This window comes from Saccostrea echinata, unplaced genomic scaffold (assembly GCF_033153115.1).
Source record: "Saccostrea echinata isolate AGI-Se365-2 ecotype Australia unplaced genomic scaffold, CSIRO_AGI_Sech_v1 ptg000002l, whole genome shotgun sequence".
Taxonomy (NCBI): Eukaryota; Metazoa; Mollusca; class Bivalvia; order Ostreida; family Ostreidae; genus Saccostrea; species Saccostrea echinata.
This window is the reverse complement of record NW_026889751.1, coordinates 23,389,361-23,411,929: the sequence shown is the minus strand read 5'-3', so window position 1 is coordinate 23,411,929 and position 22,569 is coordinate 23,389,361. Positions and strand designations below refer to the sequence as shown.

The 22,569-nt window shown below is 34.8% G+C and overlaps 1 protein-coding gene across 4 annotated transcripts in view; it reads right to left on the bottom strand.

Moving 5' to 3' along the window:
* The window catches only part of LOC133175040 (homeobox protein Meis1-like), a 64,931-nt gene that overhangs the window by 4,285 nt on the left and 38,077 nt on the right, over positions 1 to 22,569 (bottom strand). For all 4 annotated transcript variants that reach the window (XM_061310137.1, XM_061310160.1, XM_061310143.1 and 1 more), the window contains exons 9-10: positions 18,010 to 18,161; positions 13,593 to 13,669 (exon numbers count right to left, since the gene is read on the bottom strand). In XM_061310137.1, the coding sequence (XP_061166121.1) occupies positions 13,593 to 13,669; positions 18,010 to 18,161 (229 nt within the window). The remainder of the gene's footprint in view (positions 1 to 13,592; positions 13,670 to 18,009; positions 18,162 to 22,569) is intronic.

The window sequence follows — 22,569 nt, the reverse complement described above, 5'->3', positions numbered from 1 at the left end:
TTTATAAATAGGCATCACTGCCTAGATTTTAACTCTCTAGTTTTTCATGTTAGCGCCATGATCTAGCTGTACTTCAAAAAAAAAAGAAGGTTCTAAGCAGTGATTTCGGTCACAGTTCTTAGCTGCATACCACCCAAGTCCTTGCACAGGTATCCTTGTGGATGTACAGTTGTGATTTTTATCTGGATTATTTAAAGACGGGCTGCACCAGTAGTCGGCCGAGCTGGTCGAGGGACTTGGCCGTCCGGCCAGCGGTCTGCGCCCCTTGACAGGTTGTACTGGTAGTAGGCTGAAGTGGTCATGGGACTTGGCCGGCCAGCAGTGTGTCCCCCTCGACAGGCTGCACTGGTATTTGGCCGAGCTGGTCAAGGGACTTGGCCGGCCGGCAGATGGTCTGCGCCCCTCAATGGCCTGCACTGGTAGTCGTCCGAGTCTTCATTTGAAATATGCTTGCAATTTCAACCTTCTCTTCATTTTTCTTCAATTCTGCAAAAATTAAAAAGGTTCAAACTTTAAATATTTTAATTTTTTCTTTTAAAAAAACGTTGAAGTGTTTCCTGCACTCAAAGCATATCAGATTGGAACCACTCTTTAATATCAATTCATTCAAATTCAAGGCATATGCATCTATAACTTGGAAAACAAGAATTAGAGTTCTGTTGTGTAATTGAGAAAATTCAACCTCAAGGCTCATCACATAAACATGCATTAAAAAAAATTTTAAACATAAAGAACAATATAGAACCTGACAGCTTTATAGGAATTAGCTTTAGATTTATCGAATTTGAAATAAAAATAAGATTTGATTATTTACTTACCTAAAACAGGTGATATTTTTGAAGGATTTCACTCCAGCTTGGCACAGACATAAGATGCTCATGGAAAGAAATAATGTACCAGTATACTGCTGAAATGAAATAAAAATTAGAAATTTTATTTTACTCATTTCAGTACACTATATCATGTTATGATCATGTGGTGTTTAAAGGCTACAATATGTACAATATTAAAACAGTTCAGAGAATCTGTTAAACAATTACACAATATAGGTCATTTAATAATTAAACTGATCTATAGGAATATTTAAAGAATTAAATATGACAAAGAATAACATTTTTTGTTCCTATACTAAATGCTGAAAAAATATTATGTTTCAATTTCTTCACTTCAGTCTTTGTCATTGACATACCAATCAAAACAAACAAGAAATCTGAGATTCACATGCCTAGAATTTTGTTCATTCTACATATTTCTTCTTTTTTGAATGCCCATCTAAAGGTAATAAACATTTCCTACCAAAAACATCAAAATATTAACATAAATATTGCCTTACCGAATGATTTTGTCATCGTTTTTCTATCAACACTTTCAACACACCAACATTCAAATCGTCCATGAAAAAATCCGCGCTCTGTTGTTGACCAATCAGAGACTTAGAATAAGTCACGTGATTGAAAATAAATAAATAAATACTTCATAATTAATTTATTTTAAATCCAAATAAACATAATTGTGTATTTTGAAACTTATCTTAAATATTAAAAAGCCAGTTGGTGTTAAAATTTTGAAACAGAGTTCCAACAAAACGGACAAAACGGACGTCGGGGCCGCCATATTTGTGTCGTTGCCGCCATTTTGAATTTAATATTTTATTTATTTATGAAAATAACTAGTAAAACAGGGTTATTTAATCAGGCAAATAATAAAATCCACATGTCCTAGTCTTCTGCTAAAATCTTAATATAACTGGCAGTCTTTATTCCCAACATCGTAATATCTGTTAATAAATGAACATACACACATTGTATGCTGTTGTTTATCTTTCTAGCCACCCTTATTACGATTGATTTACTTTAGATTTCAAACAACCCTTGTAAAATTGTACCATTGCGTAATACACAAGCTGAAATTTACGAAGTGTAGGCCAAAAAGGTCATCTAGTACAAACACCTGTGTCACGAGAAAACAATGGGGAAATTAACACTGTTTTGCACACGAAGAAAAATCTGTGCAAAATATTAAATGACTTCATGAGATTATAACATTTGACCACTGTTTATATCTCTTGAACATTTACATTTCTCCAGAATTAGGGAAATTATTCCACCTTAAGATGTACATGCATATAATTTACAAAACATGAAATCTATATAATACGTATTTTCTGAGAGAGAGAAAGAGAGAGAGAGAGATTATTCCCAACTTTAGATGAAACTAGTACTTACAAGACAAATATTAATTAAACAACAATATTTATTAATGAGAGAGAGAGACTCAGATTTAGAGAGAGATTTATTCCCAACTTCAGATGTAATTTACTACAAGTCTCAACTTCACATCTCTTCTGTTGAACTTAGCAGTGGATGTGGCTGTGGACTGCAATGGATGAGTAAAACATTGGTAGTAAAGATGTCTAAGAAGCCCCCCTTTTTCTTTTAAAAAAAAAATCTCAACTCACAACAAAACAGAAAAATAAATGTCTGCGTAAGTAATAGCAGTATATAATGCAATTCATTATATGAATAATTTTTAGATAAAGAAAATTCTGCATATAAACAGTGGTACCTTTATGTAGCCCTTAATCATCCCCACCTTTTTATTCATATAATCCTCTGTAGATATTACAGGTATGTAAAACTGTATTACTATACTAATATAATTATGCTTATTTAATATTTTATATGATTAAATTTCAACAGTTATATAAAAAAAATTTAATTTAGGTGTATGGTAAAAAAAAAAAAAAAAAAAAAAAAAAAAAAAAAAAAAATTCAGTTTAACTAAGTAGCCATTCTGCAAAATGACTAAGTCCAAATTAGGTACAAAAAAGTTACACAGAAAAATGACAAAGTCCTGAAAAGTTATGTTTTAGTTACATCTGAAAATGGCTAAGTCCAAAAAGGTACAAAAAAGTTATACAGTAAAATGACAAAGTCCAGAAAAGTTATCTTTTAGTTACACCAGAAAATGGCTAAGTTCAAAAAGGTACAAAAAAGTTATACAGTAAAATGACAAAGTCCAGAAAAGTTATATTTTAGTTACATCTAAAAATGGCTAAGTCCATTTTAGGTACAGAAAAGTTATAACTAAAATGTAACTTTTTCTTGAGGTACAAAAAAGTTACAGAAAAGTTATAACTTAGTTATAACTTATTTCGGTATGGGTATAGCAGACCAAAAACATTGAGTCAGATCCTGTAGGAATGGAGAGAAATATGAGGACAGTCTGTCATTATTTGAAGAGGTAGTGATTTACAACCCAGGCGATGAAATGGCGCCAAGAAATCAGGCACAAAGCAATCATTTGCCAAAGTCTGCGACTGAGAGCCGATTATCAGGTGACCTTTGACCCTTCAGTATCAACACAAGAATGATATTTGCTTTTCAAATGGCAATCTGATACAATGTTTAGTTATTTGGCTTCCTTTTTGCTCTCTGCGAAAAAGAGGAAAGAGAAAAAAAAAATCATTTCAAAACTTGGAAAAAAATGCACTGGAGAAGTTTGGCATGATCGAGTTTTTAGGTTGGAAATGAAATGAATCTGTAGATTTTATGAGCGCTATCAGTTTTTTTGGTTGAAAACCTTCCTCCTCTTTGCTCATTATAAAGCTTAGTAAAAAAATAAAAGATGGCAAGGCTGAAATAAGGTGTCTACAGCATCAGATAACGGCTGCATCATGCCTTCCTGATTAAAGTGAGCACATAAAAAGCTGACGTGACCGCAGATTCCTTAATCCCTTCTGACAGGAATTGTAACTTACTCCCCCTACCTCCAGGGAGAAATCGCTACAGTTACCATCAAATCCCAATCTGGTAACCACCCATGACAGTTACAACTACAGTACTTGAGACCCAACTCCCTCACCAAGCACTCGAATAACTCAGATTTCACTGCTCTGTCTGGCCAAAGGACCTACTGACAGTGAGACAAATTACAATACATGTACCTACACTAGGTCATCACTTCTTTTCTTTTGAATTGACAAAAATCATGTCAAATTAATATCTTAGCCATAAATAATCTATCTTCCAAGTGAAGGACTATATCATATGATGATTTTATAAATCCCATAACTCAAGGAAACCTCTTAATACCATATTTATTTCCTCATAGCCATCTGACCAGAGAGTGAGTGACAGTTGTTTGTTTGCATGTTGACACTGCTACCCATATCATAAACATAGGGAGGGGATTGTCAACTTTTCATTTAAACATCATACTGTGTTAGGACCTGACACCCTACATTTCAATATCCTTTATAAAGTCCTCTAACAAGCCGACTAATGAGTTAATGGGATCTGTCACTGTTCAAAGCTTTCTGACATATAACATTAGCTCAAGTCACCAGACTGCAAATTAATTAACGGCAAAAGCAGAAAACCTCACTGTTCTGTGGTTCAATTTGTGATACATTAGGGGTGAAATATCTGCGAAATACAGAAACCAAAAAAAAGTACTTGTAAACGGTTACATGTGTATAGCGTTGGGAGTTTATCTTGAAGAACAAGTGTATCTGAAGTTGTTGATCCAAAACCGTGAAACACTCTCATCTCAACACCCCCAGCCTGAAATTCACCAGAACCCCCTTTTTCTGCAGACAGACATTGCAAAAATAGATTACTGTGCCAATTGCAAATGAATTAATTCAGATCGTTTAAATTTCACCATGACATAAATAAGACCTGCATATTATTTTCAATAAAGGACAAAAACTGTTGACAGATCCAATGTCATCTGTCATTCCTTAACTACCCATGTAAAAATTGTCATTGTCCCAAGCCTACTTATATTTCTATACAAAACTTGGTGATCAGTGACTGTCACATGCACTTTATTGTGCAAGGAATTGTAAATGTAAGCCTATACAGCACATACAGAGCTATCTAAGTTACTATACTCCTATCAAGGTGAAAAAATCAGACAAAATTCCATGTGAACTCTTCAATGCATCAGATCCACATCGGAATCCATAGTTTCTCATAAATGACCTCCCACCAGGGCCGGATAGTAGCACAGAATGCACCACCCCATCATCTGATTCACGGATTAATAATGTGTTGCTCAGATAAACATCACATCCTGCCCTGCGCCTTTTCTTGTCTTCCTCTCACTTGCTCAATTATAAGGTCCCCATGCTTTCTATGAAAGCTCAGCAAAAACTAGATCAGCGATTTCACTTTACATGGCTGGCCTGTCAGCCCTTGTTGTGTTCAATTGGGCAGCGAAGCACGCATATCTGATTTTCTCCCCTTTTGTACTTGTGTGCCTGGAGGCCAGTGACTATTTAGAGGGAAACAATCACACTGTCTAATGCTCTAACCCATGTCATTATCAATTTACATCAGCCCATTGTTTCTATAATCATACTTAATGCATACCTAATCCGCACAATCATTCCGAAAATTAAGGTTAAAAACAGACCTCCCATACCAGAAGAATCAATAGAGGGGAAGGCTTACTTAATAGCAGTGCCGGGCAGTTCTCCATCCAAAAGGTTACTTACTTGTATTTTTTGTGATATTTCTGTTATTTTTATTGAAATGAAGCTGGAATGATAGATGAATTTAATTATCTTCATCAAATATTGTTTTTGGTGATTATCTACAGGGAATAACCGATATGGCCGCTGGATACAGTAAATTATGTCAATGAACAATTAATAGCAAAAACGGCTCCATAATCTGGCATTCAATCGCGTATATACCGATTCCTGGGATCTCTGAGTTATCCCCCTTACAGATTTTAAAATTTTTATACCATAATTCAATTAAATTGAGCTAAAAAAAACTTCCAAATGATGGTAGATTATCCTCTGTATTTGTCACTGTTCCCTCTTGTTAAACGTGCCACATCATTAATTTTTACTTCATAATGTGATGGGAGGGGGCAGAGCTTTGCCATCTTATCAACCATCTCTCACAAAATATCGAATTCTGGCACAGCAATTAAATGCTGCTATACTTCGATGATAGACTTCTCCTGCTCAACGGCAAAAAAAATGAATCATAGAGAAGCAATCTGATTTTAAACAGCAAGGCTGGCATTTATGGGGGAACGCTCAAACCAAAAAAAATACAAACTGAAGCCCAGCATGAGGTAGACCTATACTCTAACCTTATCGCAGCTGATAAGAACGCTGTGCCATTCACTTCAGCCTCATCCTGTTAAACAGCTAGCTTCATGTCCCTAGTTTCACATAATATCAGACAAGAAATTTTGGCAGAAATGATTTATGAATAACCATATCAAAAATCTTTGGTGGTGGGCCGTCAAATCGCCATTATCTTGCCTACCATACTGTACAAATCTCTTTAACTGTGCAAAAACAAAAGCATATCGCTTTCCGCATCCCCCATTGGCCAAGTCTAACTCTCGTCATATTACACAATTAAACTTACAAAAAAAAGTTTGTATATATTTTACATTATCCACTTATACTTGCGTAAATATTGACTCTAAAAATATTCTCATGACAGAAAAAACACACAATTACCTTTTTTTTTCTCTTTCCCTTGTCATGGTTCCTATTTTAATCAGAAACACTTAACAGCTCAAGAGTAAAAAAAAAAAATTATTTCACTAAATAAATAATTTGATTAGCATCAGATTAACCGTAATTTGCAGGTAGGAAAAAATATGCGCAAAAATCTACCAAAAAATATGATTTTCCGTAATTTCTTACAGCGTAATATGCCCACCACCCACCGATTATGGAATGTGTCTAACACAGTTTCTTCTTACACATCTTGTGCACACCTGAAGGCCATGAATGACGGAAAAATCAGCCGAGAAGACAACCCCCCAATGCTGAAATACGGCCATTGCTCTCCGATCAAAACTTTGATGGTGAAATCAGGAATTCCCAGAAAATGGGATACCTGACATTTGTGATGTAACATATTTCTGATGCGAGTTGACGTGCCTAAGTTTTCTACATTCGATTAACGCTGATTCTCTGACACGAACAACACTCCAGCATGCACAGCCTCTCAATACTCCACTTATCCCCCATGTAGAAAATCCTGCCGACATAACAGCCTCTAGATGGATGCGAATTAAAACTCTTATTGTCATAACAATCTTCTACATACTAACAAGCTACGCATAAAAAAAACTGCCGTCATCTTGCAAAAAAAAAAAATTTCATGAAACACTGCTGCGTTATGCCATGTATATCAGCCATGAGGGAACACTTAGACTTAACTCCAAAATATATTTCAAGTGCCTCATTCTGCCCCTCATTAATGGACACAAAAGGGTCACCCCAACTTCCATATCCACTCAGCTTAATCAGTTTTTGATTAGCCCCAAAAAACCAAAAAAGCATTTAGCACATTCATCGCAAAACACTCTGCTCATAAAATTGTTTCTGGAAGTTAAAATTCAACATAAAACTGCCAATAGCAGAAGGACACACTCTGGTTCCGTTAATGGTGAATCGCAGTAAATAACATAACCATGGCAGCTTTGTAGTCATTTAGTTGCCATAGATATCAAATTAAATTTCAGGACAAAAAATAAAAATCTAAAATAAATCAAACGAAGATCCAAGATGATAAAATTGTGGCCATATGTGTTTGCTACAAAAGAGTTGAAAAGGGAGGCCACTCTTCATTGTCAGTGTAACATGAAATGACTGGAATACTCATCAAAAGATCCACCATCTCAAATTTTCTGAATCATTAGCTCAACTGATAACACAACAGTATGCAAAAATATATAGTTACAGTGAATCAGTATTGCATAGCCTTCTAAATGTGTTCTCCAGGTCATTTAGATGAGATCGTTTTTGAACTTGGTGTTAGATCAATCTTAACACCACGTGAGATAACTTATTAATTAATCACTTCAAGACACATTAAGCAACAATTTAAAAGAATTCCCATTCATGATATGCTTTTGTTATGTTCTATTTTGAAGTGTTGGAAATTCATTAATGTGATGTTTCATCTCTGAAAAGGGAAAGCCATTGCGATAGTATTGAACCAGGGCAAATTTGAAACTTGAAAGAAGCCAGACTATAAAAGGATTGCAAAAAGAGTGGGCTGTGAAATGAACACCAGGAAAAACTATACCAAGCTAATAACCAGTTAGGACAAAGGGGCGTGGTCCTTAGGATATTAGCTTGACAAGTGACAAATGACGGTAAAATACTTATAATGGGGGCCATCAATGAATGGTAATTATTCCAGGGGTCAAGGCACATCACCATGGCATTGTCTGGCAAACACATTAAAAGGGTAAGAGTGGATTTGTAAAAAGTTTAGAGGCAAGTCAAGATGGTGACCACAAAAGCCATTTAGTCATTTCCTCTTGGTGTTTTGTCCACTTGCAGGGTTTTTTTATTTGTCCTGTTTTTCTCCGGCCTATAAGGTCGGCAAAATGAAAGTCGTGCATGGTTCTCTCATTACACCCAGTGAGCTCTAGGTCTCCTCAACAAACCTGATTAAGTTCACAGCTGGAGACCCAAATTGGAAATAATGTGTTCAGCAACTTTAAGAAAACATAACGTTTCCGAATTAACCAAAAGAAACTAATGACTACTTCGTCACTCTTTGCATTGGAAACTTACGGCAATCAAGGGAACGTAGATGGACACCAAACGGCCGTTAGACATGTGAGCCTGAGTGAACGCAAACTTATATTTGATCTTCGTGTCAGGGTTCTCTCCCTTAAGACACATTAGGTGCCATTTAATGACAAGGAAAATTTCTTGAAAATTTCTAAATTGGACTACAGTGAGCTAATAGAATAATCATCATAGCAAAACCAGTCTAAAATAGTTAGCGGATTAAACATTAATACCTTAAAAAAACACGTTAATGGGTCTGCCTTGAACACGAACTGGTAAAGGTAAAAATACTAAAAACTAGGAATTGTCTGTATAAGGCAGAGAAGCACTCGGTAAATAGATTACATGTGCAAGATGTGACACTTTTACGATAGTCTTATTACAAACAGGACATAATGGTCTGTCCCGCCTACCCAACTTAACTACACAGTGGGCCTTCAGCAGTTTTGGTCAATATTTCTCATAAAATGCAAATAAAATTCCCGCCATTCAACAACATTATCATTTGTAAATAAATAAAACAAACTGATCCTGTGTGAGTGTAGATCATAAACAGCCATGTTGTTGGTCCCTGATCAATAGCCCTGTGTTCTTCCCATTCAGCACTGGAAATCTGCGAGAAAAACCTTATTGACCCATAGAGAATGCTCCCTCTTCTAAGCCTGGGTGAGAATGTGGTACTAAACCCAGAGTAATCCATGGCCATATATGATATTACTCATCATAATCAAAATAAATGAATATTCATTAAGTCTGCACATGCATGACGTGAGAGGAATCCCTTGTTCAATGTGAATGTGGTAAAAACTTATAAATGCGTTATTTACATGTATGCTAATGTTCTAATTGAAATTTGCATACTTTGTGATTGTGGCTGCAAACATTTTAATATGAAAAGCAAGGAGTTACAACTGCCTCCATTTTTGTTCATGTTCCTTAGCATGATCAACATCAACAAATAAGAGGCCAATCATTCCATCAAAAAAAAATTTTTTCAATCAAACTTTTCAAAAAAATTTTCTCACTACCCTAATTCAATGGTCAAAATTACTCTCACGAGAACAATTTATCATTCTGCTTTTAAAAAAAAACCTTATCATAGAGGTGAATTTATTTTGGATATTTGCTAACAAAGATATAGGAAAGAAACTGATAAAAGCTGACTATCGGTCCACTCTTTAAAATACCTATGTAACGGGTATAGGGCACACCATTTTGCATTAGAACAATTTAGGGGATTTCTGATTAGGAGTGATTTAAATATCCCGTCTTTCCTGAAATTCCATACGGCACTATGGTTGTTTGGTTCAGTCAAGGTGTCCTAACATATCTAGGTCTCATCTTTATATCCAGTGTTTAATAAAAGCGTTTTCTATAGAGATAAAACATGTTCTCATTGGACTTGGTGAAAATTTCGTTTGCACACTTCACACAGAGACCAAGGTAAATGTGGCCAGGAGGAAAAAAAATCCATAAATTTGCTATTTCATTTCACCGTTCAAAAGTGAGGAAATTAAGGTCTCATGGACATATTTCTTTTTCCCCTTCCCCTGAACGTGCGACATACGGAGAGCAAATAATCCATCCGCGTTGCATTTCTACGTTGTCACGATTTGCTGGACACGACCACTACAGCCTGTAGCTTCAATAAACAACAGGGCTTTATACATACTTGTAATGTATTTGCCTTGTTATAGTAAAAAACCAAGCAAATCAACACGCTCTCTTACAAGCAACTGAATCACGTCCTGATGTAGGTCTAACACAACCAAAAACCCCTGTCCTTTAAACATGATTGCCGAGCCATACCTGTGACTATCTGTTCATCAATTTTTCACCTTCATTTTTTTTTTATGTTCACGAGTTCTTCTGTGTTTAGTTTTTAAATATTAAAATGTTGCTAATGGTCCTTGGTCACAGACGTTTGGAGTTTATGGCCCACATTTTTATGAAACAAAACATTTAAATACCCATCAAAATTCTGAAAATCAATGTTGTTTGAGAAGGTGTGACCATAAAATAGCCTACAAGTGATGAAACCTCTGCATATTTAACTGTCTCCGACAATTTATCATTAATTATCCTGAAGGAAGGGTTGATCTTCCTGGCTTGTGTTTTCTACAATAAAGTGTTCCATGTGTCAAACTCTTGGTAAATAGCTATTCCAAAATGTGATTAATTTGAAAGGAAATCTCTTCAAAATAAACAAGTCTTGTGGATGGAAGCTGTTCCTCTATATATAAACGGGTAATATGTCCAATTACTGCCTACTTATTATCTATAAACAAGGCTTTTGAACACATACACAGAATTCTAAATCTGCTAAGCAAATTGGTTTGATGTTTCATGGATTAGAAACTGACAAAAAATCTTATTTAAGATTCTTTCACTTAAAAAATAGCAAAGTAGCCATATGGCATGAATGCAGTAACATGTTTACATAGTACAGCTGCAGAGCAGTGGGTTTTTTTTGCCTGAGTTCCTAGTCCTAGTTCCCATATATTAATTGGATCTTTCTACCCCCAACAAACTTCTGGAAGAGCTTGCCTTGCACTTTATTTTTTTTTCTCTTTTTATCTGGCTTACAATAAAATCTGCTCAATTATAAAAAAAAAAAATCCCAATAATATCAGATTAATGCAGACCTCTTTTATGATATCATATTGTAGAGGAAATTCGATGCAAACAGCATAATTTGGGATTCTGATCAGTGTTTCTACACGTAACGTAAGAAGACATGGTTAAACTTCAAGTCGAAGCAGTTTACATAATATGAAGATTTTCTATACTCCCTAAAATTACCCCCACACCTGTCTTATTAAAGCCAAAATGTGACTGGAAAACACAGTCCTTGGAAAGAGTGTTTCACAACAAATAACAGATTCAGTGGTCCTTCAATACCAGTATTCTCTCCTTCCACTATCAGTGATATCAGAATATGAGATTTAATTGCTCTAGCAGTAAAAAGATGTCTTGCGAGATAACCTTATGAAAAAAGGGCAAAACGGGACTGTCTCCGTACAATGAAATGTTTATCCTGCAATTATTTAATGACATAGAATTATTCTTTGCAAAGTCCTCTATAGATAAATTCATGAATGATCCATTAAATCGCTGCTTACGGTGCTTTGTTGCCTGAAATCTCAACCCCTCACTTATGCTTTACCCTGCAACAAAGACCCTTCTGGCCCTTTTCAGAGAAATGAAAGCCACTTATGTCGAAAAAAAAATTTCTCCTCCTAATCGTTAATGCAAGCACTATGCAAAATAGGCCTGCAAGGTCACATACCAGAAAATTATAGATTGAAAAAATTCCAAACAAATATTGAGAGGTTCAGCTTCACCACTACTTAATCCCTGCCTGTGCCACTTGAATTCAGCCCCAGGGATAGTGACAGAAAAATTTTCTCTAAATTGTTCTATTTTGATGGCAGTAAACTAAGACCTGAACTATTGTCCGATGCCAGAGCAATTTTCAGTATATCTTGACTTCAAGAATTTTTTGTCTCTTTTTCTGCACAAGTTAATTGTTCCGATTTTCTGTATTATTCTCTTTGTGCCATTATGTTTTTCTATCTAAAGATGCCTGTCGCCATGCTATGTGTCAGTACAACGCGATTATAGTTCCTGTAATTATACGTAAATTCTCTGTCTTTTCAGGTCTTTCCAGTAGCTCCAAAAAGTATTATATACAAAAATTAATATGTGACTGATAAGATTTCATTAAGTGAAATGAGCTTGAAATGGTTCAAAACCTTTTGTAATCATTTGAAAGAACAAGTATATTTCTGAAAAATGGCGACACAATACATAGGAGGTGATAGTTTTCCCACTATTGATTATAGGTATGATACAAGCGTCAGTTTCGGAGGTCGGTCAATTATAAGAAAACACAAGTTTAATATGAAGATTTTATCAAGAAATTTTATACCCCATACCTATGGCTAGTCCATTCACAGTAATCTGATGGCAGCAATTCAACTCAAAACTCTGAAAGCCCTTGTAACAAAGCCGGCACGAGGGATATCATTTTCACACGATATTTTGCCTAGATTAACCAGATAGCATTTTAAACTATTTTTTTTCACTTTTAAAAAGGTAAAAAATGCACCCAAACTGGAAATGAATTTGATTAATGTACATCAGTGTCCTGTCATAATCATCAAAAAAATATGGAAGACCTTCAATTTCTTCAAATGATTTCCGTTTAAGACTCAGACAAAAATTTATAATGGTTTACTCTATGATCCTGTCAAAAATGTCCTCTTTTAAGCAGAAATCTGTAAGGACAAATTCCTTTTTTATTTCCCCTATGAAGTCATGATATATTTCAATGTAAAATCAGGCACTTTTACAAAGTATGGTTATCTAATTTTTTTCACCGACGTATGTTCGATTACAATAAATGTATATTTAATCCTCCTTTACTATTTCCCATTCACAAAATCTAGGTGACCCAATACTCTGTCACAACAGATGCATTTCATAAATCAAAAATACTAGTCCATTAACTTTTAAGAAATCTATAAATGTTTTATTTTCAGAAGTAATATTCCCTTAACAGCTGAACTTTTGTGCACTCCTATGATAAGTTTTGAGGTTGGTTTGTTTTTTTTTTTTTAATTTTTGAAAAGAAAATTTCTTTTCTAGAGCATGCACCTGACTTAACAATTATACATATCATTCGTCCCCTGTATATGAACAGTGTGGAAGAACACAGCAGATGTGAAGAAATGGATAGCTGACCGAGACAAATTCCCTGATCCCCGCAGATAAAGGGGTCCCTATCAACCCCACATCTCCACACAAAGCCTTATCTTTCTCCCAAACTTCCTACTCAATCACTCATCTCACAAACAAACCCTCAAATATACACATTATTTCAGACACAAACCTAAATAAACCTCAAAGTCTACTTGGACATTTAGAAAAGTGGTAACGAACTTTCTGCACCTCATAACTATTTAAAATCTTCCTTTTCAGTACTTTCCTTTTCTTTTTTTAGGATTTTTCTACTTACCAGTTATTGACTTGGAGAATAGTTAACCCGGTGTCCTGGGCCAATTGCTTTTTCTGCTCTTCTGAGGGATATGGGTGCTGCAAAAAAACAGAGGAGACATTTATGACTCTTATTAAGACTTGGCTGCTGGGGGGTGCAGGTTTGCAGTCCGCTAATGCAGTGTTATGCAGAAGTCAAAAACAAGCCTCTTGACTCTCTATTTAGCTATCAATTGCTTTGAAAGAATTTTTTTACATGTCTGTTATTCTGCACGAGGAACGCAGTCAGCATTTTCAATTGGTTTATTTTTTAAATTTTTACCTATGAAGTACTTTAAAAGTCATATGTAAACTTTGGTTCATGACTAGGAGGAAACAAGATAATTGTTGCTCGTGATGGAGTACCAGAGATTTACCTACGACCCTTATGTTTTGCTTTTGCGAGTAACTGCCATCCAAAACATGTCAATCCAAGAGAAAAGTGACGAAAATAAATTCTACTTAAATTCCAATTTTTTTTCTCAAAACTGCAGCACTCTTGAATCATCTGTGTTTGCAAAGAGAGGTTTGTGCTTAGATAAAAGCATGTCACTTCTATACCTCAATGAGACTGTTTACCGATGTGTGTAAATAAAATATCCATTAAATGTAATTGTTCCATTTTTTGAAATACTTGCAATGTATTTAAATACTCTTAAAAAAAACATATAAATGATATAATTTATTGTTCTTGGTTAGAACATTAAGAAAACTTAAAAGTATCTCCTTTCTCGAGATTATGTATCAAATAAGAAACACTGAAGACCCCTAATCTTTTCCTCCTGATGTTTCTCATTTCATTACGAAGTTAAAATGAATGTGGTTAAATTGTCAAAGTGATCAATTGATCATCAAATTGTTCGAAACCTTGAATCATAGGACCTAATTTGGTAAACTTCACTAACAAAAGGCAAACTATTTGGTGAAGAAAGGTGCTTATTTGGCCAAGCTAGCCACAGCAATTTAGTGAGAAATCAGGGTCCAAGGGTGTCAATAATGGGTCACATTGTCACAGGTCTGAGATGATAATGACACAGCTGTCAGGGTCTGCTAGATTTATATCCTGTCAAAGATTACCCAAAATGCAAAGCTCCATCACCGTCATTATACGTGATGCACTAGGTACAAATATGTGCACTTTTTGTTTCATTCTTCAAATTCCATGGCAACTCAGACAGCAAAACATTGACAATGTAATGAGCATTGTATTTAGGCCTCAGTTTTTTTAGGACTTATGACACTCTGTGAGGAGTAGGATTGATTTATAGGTGTCAGATGTGTGCAATGAAAATGACCATCCAGTATATGGCTTTCACATTCACAAAAGGCCCAACAAAGGAATCATCTCACACACTCAGAAATATAAACAAAAGCACAAAACGGGGGCCTATCTAATCTAATATCAATACCCAAGCTGTCAGAGTGAAGAGCTCATCCATTTTGTCAGACAAAGACCGGGCCCCAGTGGTGCTGTGGGAGAGAGAGACGTCCAGTAACGTCACTGACCACCGACAATACCCTGACACTCCACCAGCCATGATCCTCATCTTGTCACACTTGGCTTTTAAATTATCAACACGAATTACCCTTAAGACCCAGCAGGTTTTGGCCAACACTGGGCCCATTCAGGTGATACTGTGGAGAAAACAGACATTTTATTACTGGCCAAAGATTCCTCATTCACACATAACACGTGGATAATGTTCCAAAGCTGAGATAAGTAAGAGCCCATTCCGTCACCCCGGACTGCCAACGAGGTGCCATGGAGGGGGGAAAATCCTTTCAAAGCCCAGCAAATTATTGTCAGCTTTCCCCCCCTCATGATGAGCCGATGAGGTATAGCTGTTACAGTAATGAGGAGAATAAATAGTTCAATCTGATCATAATCAATAATGCACCAATTAAAATGATAAATCACCTCAGCTTCAGAGGTTGAACTGTTCTATGGATTATTTCCAAACATTGGTTTTTATCTTTACGCCTTTTATAGGGAGAGATCGAAGCATGCTAGGGGTTTCCGGATGTTAAAAATTTGTGTAGAGTTTTCTATTATGCTTAAACTGTTTATTCAATAAAAAAGGTAAAGTCAAAAATAGAAGGAGTCGTGCACAAAGTATTGGTCTTGATAGTGAAACTCGGAGACATTGGGAAAAAAATCTCTGTTTGTTTAGCCACTCTGTTGAATAGTCTTGACTTAGTTAGCCTCCCACCCCCTCTGTTATTGGAGCAGTATGTTCAGAAAAACCACAAACACTATGTGGTCACTATTGAATAAGGTATACATTACAAGTAATTGGAAAATATTGGCACAAGTTCCCACAGCAAAAACCTGCAAGTAATTCCGCTCAATCACCCATGGTCATCAATCACCTTACGCCTGATCTACGCTTCCTTCATTCATATTTCCTCTCACTTTAGGGTGTAGCATATATTTGTTTCTTCTTTTTTTTTTTCTTTCCTTTTTTTGTTAGTTGTTGTTTTCTTGTTTTTGTTATCATTGGGTTTTTCTTTTCTTTCTTTTTTTTTTTTTTTTTTTTTTTTTACAATTTTCAGTTACCTTTTAGTGTTTTACATTTTCAGTATTAATTTGGGGGGTGTTTTTTTTTTTTATTTTTCTGGATCCTGTCTAAGATTTACAGAAGAGTACATTTCCCCTGAGTAATGGCCGACCCCTGTTATGACCTGACAACACAGGATAAGTATTTCTGCAGCTGACAACTCTTTGTTGTTTGCAGTCACTGTTCTTTAGTCAATGACCTTGCGTCACAGAGACACTGCTTGTCTGCCTTTTCTCTCCCAGCCGTTCCATAATTTTCACTCATGCATGAAAGAGCCAAAAAACATGTAGACAAGAGCTTCAACTTGGCTTTTTATTTTCTGGCACACTTTAGAAAGCTTTAAATTATGTGATGTCACTGTACAGTGAGAATTCTCATTAACCCATGACCAGATGACACCCTACCCCCATAAGTCTTCCCCTAGGTCTATCTACCTCAGCAAGATCATCTCGCATGTCACATTCATGGATATACCCGGTCTGGGTGCTCCATCACTACGTGGTACCAAGGAGTTACCCAGACACATTTTCTTTGGGGGAAGTTTGATATCCTAAAAGTCAATTTTCATAATGCAATGTGACTTGCCTGTGTAAAGTACCACTCAAAATATTGAAACCTGACACCAGCGTCTTTTGTTTGCTTGTGCAATTATAGGAAAACTATCCTGGCTTGCGAACGGCCACAGGTATTAAATGTTTTCGTTGAGGACAGAGAAGGAAATGTTAGAGGCAAAACTAATATTTTGATTATGCGTCAATTTTCTTTCGAGATAGAAAGGTCAACTCTGTATTCCATGATGATACTATCAACAGAATCAGCAGATAAAGTTTCTTATTGGAATTTTGACGTCCCATCAATTCCACCGGCCATATTTAATTCCTTTGTATAGGCAAAATAGCAGCCTACTGCACCAGGACCCTAATTATCCATTGTTTTTTCTCCATTGCCTCTGTGCTCCCCATCCCTATGTCGCCTGATATTAACATTCGGATTACCAATGATATGACACCATATCAAAATCCAATATTCCTCAAGCCTTCCTTCAGCCTCCGAATATTGCCATCCATCATATTTAGACAGCTTTCATTATAAATGATATCTTTTCAGATGTATCTACTAATTAATGTAAAATGCATTTCCGGAACCTGGTTTAACTTCTTTCTCTAACTTCCCTTGTTTTTGTGAACTGAACTCACCCCCCTACCCTATTATCAGTCATTGCTCCTTATCTTTGTTTTCATTTTCTTTTGTGCTGACAGAAATTTTGAAGCAGGAAAATTTTGGAATGAAGAGTGGAATGTTTGATTAACACTTTTTTTTCTGCACTGAAAATGATCAATGACTTTTTATCTTTTTGGAGTAAACAAACACAAATTCTAACTTATCTATCTCTTAAAACAAAACCTTTTTTGTAGGGTAATGTGCTGTGATGAGCTGAGTGTTTCTTGTACCTAAAGTTTTTTTTCTTCCCTTTAAATTTGAGGTGTTCTTCCAATTCATCATCAACATTCAGATTTTTTTTTTTATATAAATGTGATGAGGAAATAAAACTAGTTAACATTTACACTAAAAAATAAAAGTCATTGTTTTTCCAATGAATGTTATATAATCTGCCAAATAAATATTTCCAGACTTTTTTCAATTAAAAAAAAAACATTAAATATATCATACATTTCATTAAAATCTTATCAAAATGAAACTCAAACCAAACATACCAACATGTGATTTTTTTTCAGAGAATTACTTCATATATTTATGCATTTTTTGTTTTTTCATTAAACTAAAACATTTTTTTTTATTTAAAAATATTTTTAATTTACAACAATAACTGATATGACTTACTGTTAAATGCTGAAAGAGCCAAGCTCTCATGATATTTGTTGCCACTTTTGGGAAAATGCCCCTCTTTTTCTGACGTTTTGAATTGGCACGGTCCTCAGAATCTTCATCTGCAGTTCCCTCCCCTGATCCGACACTATTGTCTAGACCTTCCCCTGAAACAAAGAAATTAATAATTACAGACAGAAAATAAAAAATAACAATTCTATAATTATTTATATTATATTATAAGTATTGTATACTTAGGAAACTTTCTCTTTAGTATCAATTATTTACTATATACTAAGAAATTTTTTTTTTAAAGTCAATTTGAATTTTTTTTTTCAACATAAAAAATTTACTTTTTTTCTGACAACAACTGTTTAAAATGTAGCAAGTATATCAATTGATTTCCTTATTTAATTTTATAAATCTTATTTTTAAACACAATTTTTTAGCCAATGAATTCTACATTTTTAGCAAACCTAAAAAAAAGGAATAATTGACTTCCCCTCTACTCCTTGTGTTTATCTTGTAATTTATTGGAGTCTCTATTTTGATTTTGTTTATTTATTTTGCCTTCAGACTAGTGTTTCTATTACAACCACCTACCCCGCCAGCCTATTGATTAAAGAATCAGTGCCGAGGGAATTTTCTAAGGAAAACCATCAACTATTCTGAACAAATTAAGATAAACAGCAGAAGTAGGGAATGACATCACCATACACACTAATTATTCCATTATGAGGGAACAGGATTTAACAGAAATTGCAATCACCTAAATTGCATAGAATTTTACCATTATGAAGTAATCAAGATTTATTCACAATATTGAATGTTTGCAACCTAACCTTTTTACTTGAACTCTGATAATCACTTAACTTAGAGCACTCAACACTAGTTATTTAATTCTTTACTTTTTTCTGATAAAATTGTCTAAAAAAATTAATTTAATTCAGTTCAAAACTTTTATTCAACGTAAAATTCTATTCTTCAGATGTAAATTTTTTTTTCTTATAATAATTTAATATCTCAATCATTACATAAATGGGATTATAAAATCATAAAATTTAAATAGGTCATAAAATTTCTTATCATTCTTTACAATTTATCCTTATCTTTAAAAAATATTTTTATGCCATTTTCAATTTTGAAAATGATGATTTTTTCAATTAAAGAAAAATTCTGATAGATAAGATAATGGTGCATAATTTTTCTTATGAAAGCAAAAGACGGGGAAAACTGAAAAATTTGTTAAATGAAGCCTAGCGTAAATTACTGGGGGAATTTTGGAAGGGTTACAGCCCCCCCCCCCCCCCCCCCCCCCGTGATGAGTCGTAACAGATTGGCTTGGATACGGCTAATCGACAACAGGACTAAATTACACCAACAAAAACCTTTATCCTGAATCGGGACAGACAAAATATACCCAAAAAAAACACAACTTCACTAATCAACGTTTTTGTAACTTAATGCATTTCCATTAAAATAGTAAAAATTCTTTAAAACTAAACCTTCTGGTATCAGCTAAGAAAAAAAAAAGACTTTGTCCTCAAACAAAGGGGGGGAGTGCAAAAATTGTCTACCCAAGCTGGAGCCTGGTTCTTGTAATGAATACAATGACATTTATGTGAAATTGGCCTGATCTAATAATGCTGGTCACCCATTGACTTGCCAATTCAATTACACAGTCCAAACCAGGCAAGGAATGATTACAAATTAATTGGAATCCTTTTCTAATCAAATATGCCATGGATATACATTCTCATTGGCTTGTTTGAAAATTTTGCATATAATTCAATAAAAGAAGCAATCTGATAATTCTGGTGGCAGTTTCGCCAGAAATGGTCATCAAATGCAATATAGTTTACATTATTTTCCAGTAAAACTTCATTTTCCTTGGCACTCAAGGTGAAGGAAAAACCATTTTGTGGAAACTTCATTACAAGACAAAAAGGAAATGACACATCTCCCAATGCTTTTGTCCAGTAATTTCAACAAATGTTTTTAATAAACTCTAAAAAGTTCACAAGAGAAAGGGGCCCAGCTAAACTTCTGTAGAGTGATTGGATCATGATAAATTCCCTTATCCTGCTTGCAATTTCTTCAAGTAGACTTGGTAACTAGACGTCAGGTTCAATTTTAGCAACCATCCATCAAAACTTGTCAAGCTCTGTATACATTTTATCCTCTTAGTTATTAGGGAAATTTTCTCTGGGTTTGTAATGAGTCTTGTTATGGTTTCTCTATAAAGTTCATTATTTCTCGATTTTGAAGTCTCGATCAATATGAATTAGTATTACATATTGTTGATGAACACAATTTAGCTAATGAATGGAAAAAGGAAATTTTCTAATTTACGACCATCATTAATGAAGCTAAAAACTTGCGGAATACCAACCATCCATATTGTAGTATTGCAACTGCAACTTCTCAGCCATATTTAATTCTAATCCAAATGCAATGAGACAAAATGCCCTTTAAAATGGTCTTTCTTTGCACAAATCCTCAGAAAAACAAAATTGGCTTTTTGGGGAAAACTGGAACACAAGTTACTCCATGTAATTATGAGATGTGAATAATTGCAGAGACTGTTTGAAAATGGGCTCCCAGAGGTAATGTCAGTTTCTCATCCAGGACTTGTCAATTGCAGGCGCTTATTCTATTTCTCACACACTGTGATGCCTCTATGACAATCTATGTCATAACAATCACCCAGGCCCAAGTCAAAACAACATCATTATTTTATTCAAACAGGGCTAAATGCCAGTTAGATCATTTTTGCCTGGTAGACAATAGGACATTGTATGTGCCTGTGCACCCTGCAGCAACATTTCTGTTTTTAGAATTTCCACAGGTTAATTTATGGACAATTACATCATTCATCAAATGCAGTGTTTGACATGTAGTGATTAATAGGATTATAAAATTCTATATTAGCAAATCAAAGCAGATGAAACAAGGATAGACTTTTTTTAACAACTAATTCATAACTGTCAATGTTTTCAAACAATTAATGAAATTTATCTTGGACATCTATCTATAACTTCTATGTTTTTTGCAGAACATTTCTCATTTAATCTTTCCTGTAAATTTAATTTTAGCCAAAAACTAACCAGTACAAAATTAAATATAGAAACATTTAAAGTGTTTTAAAAAAACATCTTTTTAAAGGAAGGCATATATTAAGCTGTGCCGGTAATCTACATAGCTTCATCTGGCTTCTCAAAAATAAAACTGTCAAAACCACATTAACATTTCTGGAGAGAAAAAAAAAAACTTAGGCTGCATGCATATTGGCTTTCCATGAAGGCTCTAAAGGTGAATTTATATCATGAATGCACAAAATAAATGACCCATTTAAATTTTTAACCCGAAAATAATCCTAGCCTAGTGTTTAAATGTTCTTCCAGTAAAGATATATTGATAATTATTTTGACATTTATAAAAAAAATGTATATATTTATTGAAATAAAAATAATTCTTTATGCATAGACAAAGTTCTTTCCCTTTATACAGATCACTCAGAAAAAAATATACCTCTGACTTTTTCATGAGTACAGATTCTTCGTATTGCTAATTTATCAGGCGTTGCCTCTTTTGCATTTTTTAAGAAAAATTCTGAGTGGATTAAAAAATGTGAAAAATCTCATCATGTGGGGTTTAGAATGAATATGGACTTGATAAGAATTATCAGACGAAGGTAATACTCAATTCCCTCTATGGATTCCATTCTTTCTTTCAAGCTTTTGTTATCAAGACTCAAATCAAGTGATGAGTTCCTTTTTTCAATACATATTATTTTGTAACTTGTTTCATCTGCATGTACACAGCATGAGTTGACAGGTGATGTAATTAGATGGGCGGAGCTTCTATAATATGCAGATTATCAACATGATCTTTTGACCTCAGGGGTTGGGAGTTAAATTTCAGTTTTACAAATGCAGTTAATCTGTGGATGTAGACAAAACAATGAAACAATGCACTTAATTGTTTGGGTTAATCAGTGCCAATCAGTGGAGGCATGATAAGGATATTGGAGGGGGTGATCGGGAGGGTTAATGGTGGAGCCAGTAATGGAGGAACTAGATAACACTGACCATTTACAATCAGACACAGATGTGGAAAGAGAGAGAGAGCCATGTCATTAAGTTGAAATCCACACCAGTTTTCCCAGCCATCCTGATCCTGGCCCAATGGAATGCTATTTCAATCGCGCCTGGAATTCCGGAGTTCCAGAATGTCAAAATGAGTTCAGAGACACCAAAACCCATAAACATCTTTAATTGGAAACCCAAACTTCGTTTATGTTGATACTGATCTTCCACAAAATGTACCACCTCTCAAGTCAAATAGTCAATTGTTTCTGCATCACCTCTAGATAAAATTTTTGTTCCTTTCCAAGGAATGCCAAAAATAAACATTTTCAAGAGATCAAAACTTTGGCAGTTGACCGCATTGTTTATACAGTGAAACCTGTCTTATCCGACATGCTGCGGGAAATAAAATCAATGTCGGATTAGACAGTGTGTCGGATTACCCAGTGTGGAATATTTCTGAGCATTATGATTAGTGTCAGATGAC